Genomic DNA, 9,586 nt, shown 5'->3' on the forward strand with positions numbered 1-9,586 from the left:
TAGCATAATAAATTGCTTTCTTAGCCGAAAGCAACTGCTGGCTATTGATATTTGTTTAATTTTATCCCGCTAACTTAGGTCATAGTTACATTTTTGATCATTGCTACCGCGTCTTAGCTTATTTGTTGAAAATAATTTTTTTATTTAGTAAACAGATATATTACCTTGCCATATGTATGAAGCAATTTGTTATTTCTGTTTTAAATGAAGAAAATAAATCATTTAAAAAATTTTGCTCTTCCCAGCCCGTGTGCTTTATATGGAGCTGTCACTTTTGCCTGCCCAACAGATCTCCAATACAAATGCACTCTGCAAACACCCTATTGTCCAATCAATAAGTGTGCAATCGCTCATAAGTGCTATTTTAGCTTAAATCGTTTCGGTTTCTTCGGCGCACTTATTGCTTGGAAGATAACGAAAAAGTGCGCCGAAGATACCGAAACGATTTAATGCAAAATAGCACTTTTATGAGCGATATCGCACTTTGGATGGTACAATTTTACTTGCAATTGACAATAAGCTGCTATAATAGAATATTAAATAAGCTAGAAAACCCAAATTTTGGTCGCGGAAGCAGAACGGCTTAAATTGGTGGGAAATGCTCTGTCCGGTGTTACGATTGGGAGACGAATTGCTCTACATTCGTAGTCCTACTTCAAGCCTGCGCCCGTGCCACTAGGCATGGACCCTTATACTTTTTTGATATCCGTTCTCTTCAAGAACCCCACCGACACCCAGGAATAGAGGGTCTCAACGTGCCAGATGGCTCTACCAGGTTGAAGCCGACCTGCGTGTGTCGGGAGGTGCAACGAATTGACGACGACCCGCCCAGGATCGAGTAAAATGGAGAAGAATTCTTGATACAGCAAGAACCACCCCGGCTCTCGGCTGGTAGAGTAGAGTAAGTAAGAATCGAAGCAGTACAAAAAAAAAACTGCCAACGCTCAAGTCCCCTTAACTCAACTGGAAGACCCATCAACTACCGGAGATTACAACACGTAACGCCCTTAAACCGCACTACCCATACCCACCCACGTTCGAAGAAATGTGCGATCTGTTGGACGATACGCCACGGTCGCCCAGAAAAGGCTCCTATGAAGGCAAGCGAATGCCATCATGGACCATCACGATGATAAATAATAGAAAGAGCTCGTATCGACGGACGGGAGAAATTGTCCAGGCATCGACGGTGGCACGGAACGACACGACCACCATTCCCCGGAAGCCTGATTACCAACGGAAATTTCGAATGAATCTACGAGCTAGTTCTAACGCATGTGTTTAGTTTAAAAGAATTTTGCAAATTTATTATACATTATTATATAATATAATATTAAGAATCATTTAACAATTTAGTATTTTTTGTTTTGCTTTCAGCAAACTTGATAACTTCAAAATACATTTTATTTCCAGTGAGGTACTTTATTAAATAAAGTAGAGCTCATTCGAAGAGTAGAACATGCAGATCAGTTACTAGCTTCCGTAGCATCGCTAGTTTCCGTGGCATCGCTAGTTTCCGCAGCATCGCTAGTTTCCCCAGACTTCTGAACTTGCTTAGTTTCCTCAGACTTCTTAGCTTTCTTCTTCTTTGACCTTCTTTTGGGTTTCATTTTTTGCTCTATAAAAAATAAAAAATTAGTTAATTTTACCTGTTCGTATTCCACCATCTCACTTACCAAGATCCGAAACGTCCTCTCCCATTATTCTCAGCATGTGAATCTTTCTGGATAGCGTAAGATACGCTAGGAGGTGCTGATGACCGTACCAACCCATTAAGTCCAGCTTCAGGCCATTATTTTCATATTGCAGTACAATGCTGCCGTATCCCACATCTTCCGATTCACGACGAAGCTCTTCGCTCACAAGATCCTTCGGAGGTTCCGTTGCCTTCATGTTTTTCAACAGCTCCACTAGATCTGGTCTTTTCACCGGTAACATACGACGGGTAAGGTATTCAAAAATACTCGGAAGTCCACGATTTGACATTGGATGTGTGGTAACCTCACCTTTTTTGGTAACCTGTCGAGTAAACACTTTCACTCCTCCCTGGAAGAACTCAATCTTTTCCTGGTTGGTACGGATAACATTGCTCAGAAGGTCCGAGCAAAAGTAAACTCTCGTCTTGTTTACTATCTTACGGTGCATCACGAGATTGCTCGAAAGAAAATCTAAGACGAAAAATAATTAATGCTCTATTTTAAAGATAGTTAAACTACTAGTACCATCTGACAATTCGTAGATATCTATTATCTTTTGGTAAATTTCGTGTGCATCGTGTAAAAATACTAGCCACATATCATTCCTTCTCTGTTCTGCAAACTGTTTTTTTTTCTGTGCCTTTTGCAGTGCTTTTTGCCGGTTTACAGCATCCAGATGAGCGTACGTTGGCTCAGGCTTCACTGGTGCCTTCGGGTAATCAACCACTTCCCATGGTACCTCTTTCTTCTTTTCGATCACCGCAAAGAAACCGGCTCCAGTGTTTTGATGATGTGGCAACACTCGAATGCACCGGGTAAGATTGTATCGATCCGCCTCCTCCTCTGCTGGTGGAAACAGACATTTACGAATTGTAGATCTATATTTAACTGGTACGTCCTCGAAAGACTTGTAGAACTGCATCTGTTTGTCTGCATTTGTGTTTGCTGGTTCCCAGTAGGTCAATCCCGGTCTACACTTCAGGTCTGGCAGCAAACCACGCGCTTCGATAATTTCTAGAGAATCTCCAGCTGCAACCAGAAGGCTGTGCAAAACTGCCTCGTTTTCGATCGGGTTCAAGGAATTCGTCGAGTAAACTAGCTTTCCTTTAACCGCTAGCAGTTCAGCACATCTCCTTACCATACGATACTGCACACTATGCATATTGTGTGCCTTCCCCAGATTCCACACTTCATGAAGCTTCTCAGGATTGCGCATGTTTCCATCTCCCGAACAAGGAACCTCGCACAGTATACGATCAAACCGTATATTCTCCAATTCGCCAGCTTCGTTCTCTAGCTTCAGCCGTGGGAATGCTGTCATATCTGCCATGGTCACTAGGAGACAGGGTGAGCCTAAACGTTTCGCCTGATGGACTAAGTGGAAGCCACCTTGATCGATATCGTTGGCTATAACGCATCCACTGGGAATTGTTGCCCTACCACCGTTATGGAGATCTTCGGTCAACTGGGCCATTTTGACCCCTGAACCTGAGCGCATATCTAGCACCTTGTGATGGGACTTCACGCCCAACAGCAGAGGCGGAATCATCGAAAGAGCATCCTGCACGCAAACATTTGCTGATGCAGCCTCGATGAGCAACAATTTGTGCAATTTATGAAATGGACAATCCGGCAAAGGATTTTTCGTGGATGGAAGCTGAAATTGCCAAGCCAATTCGTTAGGGTACCACGGGAGAGCTTCCGGTGGTTCTCCATCACACCCGTTTTCAGTCGCCATTGTAGAGCATTTGTCGAAATAATCCTTTTTCATTATCTTCAACAAAGCTTGTGCATGGCGGTTCGACCAGGTCAAGCGGAATGCGATAGGCTTTTTGGCCAGCTGCTTTACCATGAACTGCTCCCATTCACTGTCCGGACAAATCTCCTGACGTTTATAATAGTTCTTGAAGCTATCCCGCTGTGCGCCTTGCTGTTTAAAGGGTTTCTTCTTAACCGGTTTCAATGGTTCCAATTGATCCTGCTGTGGAAATATCAATGCATAACCTTATAACTTAAGTTCGCCTCATGAAAAAGTACCTGTTCTTCCTCTGGATTATTACGAAGTTTTTTCTTAGACGATTCCTCGGCTTCGATCGGTCTCTTATTGCTACTCATTTTGTATGAAAAATTAGATCAAAAATACTTTATAACGCTAACTAGCTAAACGAATTAAAAGCTTTGTGTAACTGCCTCTGAAGCTCCTTTCATGCACACGGTTCACACAATAAAGGACACAGGAAGCACAGGAAGGCGCTTTTCAATCGAATAAAGAATAACGGAATTCACCAAGGGGTTTCCAGCGGGGCGGAAGCATGCGTAGTAATTAGAGATTACCTAATAATCTTTTATACGTCTTAATTTCAGCAATTTCAGCCTGATCTACACTCTTAAATGATTCTACCTGTAAATAGGTCGGATTTAGTTAAAGCTAGGTTGAAACTACTCAAAATGCCCTTAAAGTGTACAAACTCAAACTTTGGGTAAAAATTTCAACCAATTTTGGCTACTTGCTACCGATAATTGAATTATTCTCTATGACAAATAACGCAATTTTAAGTTCCTAGTACCAATTTTTTGGTTGAAAAACTACTCAAAATCTGAGTTTGTACACTTTAAGGGCATTTTGAGTAGTTTCAACCTAACTTTAACTCAATCCGACCAATTTACAGGTAGAATCATTTAAGAGTGTAGGGCTGATCAAACGCTTTAATAGCTGATTTTATGGTTTAGGTTTAGAAATAAAAACCTTTTTTCAGCTGTTAAGGGGGCATAGTACCTTTTCAATTTTTAAAAACCGAAATTTTTTTTATTGATTATTCCGAAAGATTAACATTTTGACTATAGATTTTGACCATATGTGTTCGAAGGTGTTTGGATGAATTCCAAAAATTGACAAAGTTAGAGCTGTTTGAGCCGCGCATGTCTGGAGCGATTACACAGCGAATAAAAACTGCAACGCCGTTATTCTTGAAACCAGGTTTTTCAAGAACGGCTCAAACAATTCTCATGATTCTTTTTTTTTTGTTTGTTTTAAAGCCAACAAAATTATCTAGTGTTTGACCCATTCTTTTTTCGATATTGCAATTTTTGTATTTTGTAGAAATGTTTAAAATCAATTTTTTCGACTAAAAACCTTACTTTTATGTTTGAATGTTCGCCATTCTGTTATGCGTTCGAATTTTAAAAAAAGAGTGGGTCATACACAAGATAATTCAATACTTTCACGTCGAAAGAAGAAGAGATTCCCATATGAAAACAAAACTGTAAATATTAGTATAAAATGCAAAGTTTTGAATGCAAAAAAAACGCGATGTGATTGGCCTTTCACGTTATCGAAAAAAAAAATATTTGAAATAAGGCAAAAAACACATGGTGTAAAAGTTACTACCCAAGTAACAATTTCTGGCTGATCAAACGCTTTTATAGCTGATTTTATTCAACCTATTACTACCCAAGTAACAATTTCTGGCTGATCAAACGCTTTTATAGCTGATTTTATTCAACCTGTGACTGAATTATGGTTTAGGTTTAGAAATAAAAACCTTTTTTCAGCCCCTAAACATCTAAATCTGGTGATTTTATCAAGCTTCAGACTTGTTAAAGCTGCTTTCGAAGCTGCGATGAAGCTTAATAGAGTTTTTTGCGCGCTTTTAAATAGCCAATTTGCGCAATGCTGTCAATTCTATTTTTAGAACGAGAAATAGTTTTGCAGCATGCTCTTCCAACCGCTTAATCAACGATTCATCAACCTTTATGCAGCCAAAAAAAATCTATTTTTAAATTTAAAAAAATGGAACGCGTCATTTTTTTATTTTGCCGTACACATTGTCGAGCGCGATATTTTTAATTTCGAATAACTTTAATTCGTATAAGTAAGCTAACTAATTAAAAATGCATGTCTTTTTTTCCGGGAATTGAACCCGCCATCTTTTGATCCATAAGCACTCACCGTATGATCCGCCCCATTTGCATCTGCAGAACAGACAGTGAAAATATCTTTACACCTGAAGCTTAGCCCGCCTAGCGTGAAGCAGTCGATAATGTCGATAACTGACAAACTTTTGCTGTCAGCCGAATTGCGAAATTCTATGATCTGACAGTATGTGTGCTGTGAGCCGAAAGAAAACTTGGTAGAAGTTTATAAAGCCACTTTAACACCCTTAAGCAGCCTTCAAGTAGTTTGAAAGCTGCGAGTCTAATGAAAGCTCCCACTCTACACTTTAACACCTTTAAGCAGCCGTAAAACGGTTTGATGTTTATGGCTGTTTAGAAGCAGATTGTTTAGCAAAAAAAATCCGCTATTAAGCTTTTTTATCAGCTTTTGGGGGAGAACTGGTTTGAAAAACTTAAAGTAGCTTGCACATCGCTTATTTAAACACCATTTGAGCGCTTACTTTATGCAGCTTTGATCGCTTTAAACCAACCCGTAAACAGCCATTGCTCTTGCAATTCAGCTATCATTGTTACTTGGGATTGTTACTTGGGTATGCCCCCTTAAACATCTAAATCTGGTGATTTTATCAAGCTCTAAGCTTATTAATAGCTGCTTTCGAGGCTGCAACGAAGCTTAATAAAAACTTTTTTGCGCTTTTAAATAGCCAGTTTGCGCAATGCTGTCAATTCTATTTTTAGAACGAGAAATAGTTTTGCAATCTGCTTTTCCAGTCGCTTAATCAACGCTTCATCAAGCTTTATGCAGCAAAAAAAAAATGGAACGCGTCCTTTTTTATTTTGCTGTGAACATATGTTTCGAATGCGATATTTTTAATTCCGAATAACTTTAATTTGTATAATTAAGCTAGCTAATTAAAAATACATGTCTTTTTTCCGGAAATTGAACCCGTCATCTTTTGATCCATAAGCACTTACCCTTATGATCCGCCCCATTTGCATCTGCAGAACAGTGAGAATATCTTTACACCGGAAGCCTAACCTGCCGAGCGTGACGCAGTCGATAATGTCAATAACTGATAAACTTTTGCGCCGAAATTGCGAAATTCTATTGTCAATTTCCCACCCTTTCGTACGCGATGAATTATAACCGACGCGGACGAAACCATCGCCAGAATCATCGCGGGGGCCAATATCGTTTATTTTGTCAAATAAATCAATAGCTTACGTGCTAGACAAGCATGTAATATATATACTTATCTATATATCTATACCTATAAAAAGGATTTCTGTCTGTCTGTCCGTCCGTCCGTCCGTCCGTATGTTCCTTATAAAATTTGAACCGTGAACTACTGAACCGATCGGCGTGATGTAGAGGTTTTTGGGGCCAGGAAAGGTTCTTATGATGGTTAGAGGCCCCTCCTCCCACTAAGAAAGGGGGGGGGGGCTCCCATACAAATGAAATACAAATTTCCTCATGACTCGAAAACTAATCAAGCAAATGGAACCAAATTTGAAATGTGGGTGTTTTTGGAGACAAGAATTTTTTCTATGATGATTTAGGACCCCTTACCTTTTTAGGAGGAGGGGCTCCCATACAAAAGAAGAATAAATTTCCTCATAACTCTAGAACTAATCAAGGGAATGGAACCAAATTAACATGTGGGTGTTTTGGAAGGCAAATTTTTTTCTATGGTGAATTGAGATCCCTCCTCTCTATAGGAGGGGAATAATGACCCCTCTCCCTTTTAAGAGGGGGGCTTCCACACAAATGAAATACAAATTTTCTCATAACTCGAGAACTAATCAAGCCAATGGAACCAAATTTGGCATGTGGGGGGTTTTGGAGGCAGGAATTTTTTTAATGATGGTTTGAGACCCCTCACCCCTGTGGTAGGGGAATAAGGACTCTCATACAAATAAAACAGAAAATTTTGCGTAACTCAAAAACTAATTAAACTCGAGAAATTTTAGACTCATAAAACATCAATCAATAACAAGACCACCTAAAACTATCAATAGTAACATTAGATAATTCAGCGCAAGTCGGCCATAGGCCGCGAGTTTTGCCGGCGACCTGCCGTCGGAAGCGCCAGCCACTACGGGGGGCAGCCCCTCGTAGAGATCACCTCTATCTAGGTTTATTTATTTTTCTAAGTCTACTGACCTCTATTACTTTCCTTCAGTTTGGTCACCCCAGCGAAATGGTACTTTCCACGAAAAGATTTTCCGTGAAATGGTACATCCCGCGTAAGGTTTTTCGCGAAATGGTATTCTGTGAAACTATGTATTCCACGTTATGGTCAACCGAGAATTGGTGTTCCGCAAGATGGTATTCGGCGAAATGATTTGTAATGATGGGGAATATTTGAATGCTATCCGCTTTGTTTTATCAGGTTAAGCAATGGAGGGAGCTCATCCGAGATTCACGATGTATGTACAACACAGTTTAATTTGTGGCAATACGACGTTTGTCGGGTCAGCTAGTTTCAAATAAAAACTGCAGATTCTTTTTTGAACCAGAATTCATGTCTAATTCAAAGTAAAACTTCCAGTCCAAATTACTCAAAATTTAAGTTCAATTTTAATTTCAAACCCAATTTTAAGTTTAAATTTCAGTTTGGTTTGAAGGAAAGCTTCAGGCTCACATTAATCAAAATTCAAGACTAATTCAATGCCCTTTGTCAAATCTGATGTCTAATTCTAACTCTAATTTCTAGTCCAGTTCCTCGTCTGATTTGTAGTCTACCGTGAATACACATAATTTCGATTCAATCACTTCCAAATTTCGACCACCCAAGCCCAAGTGATCGATTCGAATAAAAAATCACTGTTAGTGAAAACGCTTATAAAAAAAGCATACTTTCACGGTAATTTCAACTTAAATTTTAAATCTAACCGCACTGGTGAGTCCAGAGTTTTCAACATAATCGGCCAGGTTTTGTGATCAGTAATAATAGATGCTCACATTCTCAGGCCAGAATATTCTTCTGAAAGGTCGGGTTCCCCACCTTTTAACCCTCTCTGTCCCACAAGGTTTTTGGAGATTTAAAAATAGAAAAGCATATTTTTCAGCGAAGTGCTAGAACAAAAGTTATTAAATGTTACATAAATTTTTATATGATGAAAAATTAAAAAAAAAATTGGATCTCCAGTGATCCCTTGCGTTCATATGGGACATTTTGTAAAAAATAAACAAATGTTCAAAAATAATATCATATGCCATTTTCTATACAAAGTCGTTAGCTTTAACGATACAAATTTGAAGGAAAACATAAGAACGGTTCACGATACGTGAAATTGCTGGAAGCAATTTCTTCCTTTTTGAATGCATAGCGGGACGTTGCATTTTGTGCAATAAAAGTAAGTAAATCTTCCACGATTGTTACATAAAAAACATCTCTTTCGTGCTCCTTCCACAGGCCAGTGTGAAATAGCGTCGATGGTCGAAACGAGCTTCTAACGGTGGTCCAGAACCGGATGCTAACTTTGCTGATATGATTGGTCGTTTCTTTTCCTTACTTGGTCTGCCTTTCTGGCGGATTATGTTTTTCCCACGCATTATCAATGTATTGGCTATTTCTGTACGAAAATTTAGTAATGTCATAAAATCACCTCGGTCGTTATTTTTCATATGCCGTCGATAAAGTAACCACGCATTGCAGACGGCAATATCCAAAAGATGATAAAATATTCTTTGATAGTAACGCTTTGTGCCGATATATGTTCTGTACAATGCCACAAGAAAATCACATAAATCAATACCGCCCATGTATTGATTGTATTCGCTGACGACGTATGGCCGAATCAGCTGTATAAAGTTTTTCGCGGAAGTTGACTAACGTTTCACTTCGTCAACAGGATACACACCTGCATAGGTTGAAATCATATGGATGGGTTTATTGTCTAACCACTTCACAACATAGATGCCATCATTTGAGATTCGTGAATCATATGAACCTCTGCCTCGCGATTTCAGATCAGCGTCATTTGCAAGC

The 9,586-nt window shown here is 39.3% G+C and overlaps 1 protein-coding gene across 1 annotated transcript; it reads right to left on the reverse strand.

Annotated features, from left to right (window-relative positions):
- Positions 1–1,466: 1,466 nt before the first annotated feature.
- Positions 1,467–3,812, reverse strand: LOC128744036 (tRNA (cytosine(34)-C(5))-methyltransferase-like). The gene is made up of 4 exons (XM_053840779.1): positions 3,735–3,812; positions 2,223–3,678; positions 1,677–2,168; positions 1,467–1,618 (listed from the first exon to the last, which is right to left on the reverse strand). Exons 1-4 carry the CDS (start codon positions 3,810–3,812, stop codon positions 1,467–1,469), a joined length of 2,178 nt encoding a protein of 725 aa, XP_053696754.1.
- Positions 3,813–9,586: the final 5,774 nt, after the last annotated feature.

The sequence above is a fragment of the Sabethes cyaneus genome, chromosome 3 (assembly GCF_943734655.1).
Source record: "Sabethes cyaneus chromosome 3, idSabCyanKW18_F2, whole genome shotgun sequence".
Lineage (NCBI taxonomy): Eukaryota > Metazoa > Arthropoda > Insecta > Diptera > Culicidae > Sabethes > Sabethes cyaneus.

Excerpts from the sequence above, each read along its gene's own strand:
- LOC128744036 (XM_053840779.1), bottom strand. The coding sequence starts at position 3,812 with ATGAGTAGCAATAAGAGACCGATCGAAGCCGAGGAATCGTCTAAGAAA. Across the intron at positions 2,169-2,222 it reads TATCTACGAATTGTCAGATG|ATTTTCTTTCGAGCAATCTC; the intron begins GTACTAGTAGTT and ends TTTTCGTCTTAG. Across the intron at positions 1,619-1,676 it reads AGAGGACGTTTCGGATCTTG|AGCAAAAAATGAAACCCAAA; the intron begins GTAAGTGAGATG and ends TATTTTTTATAG.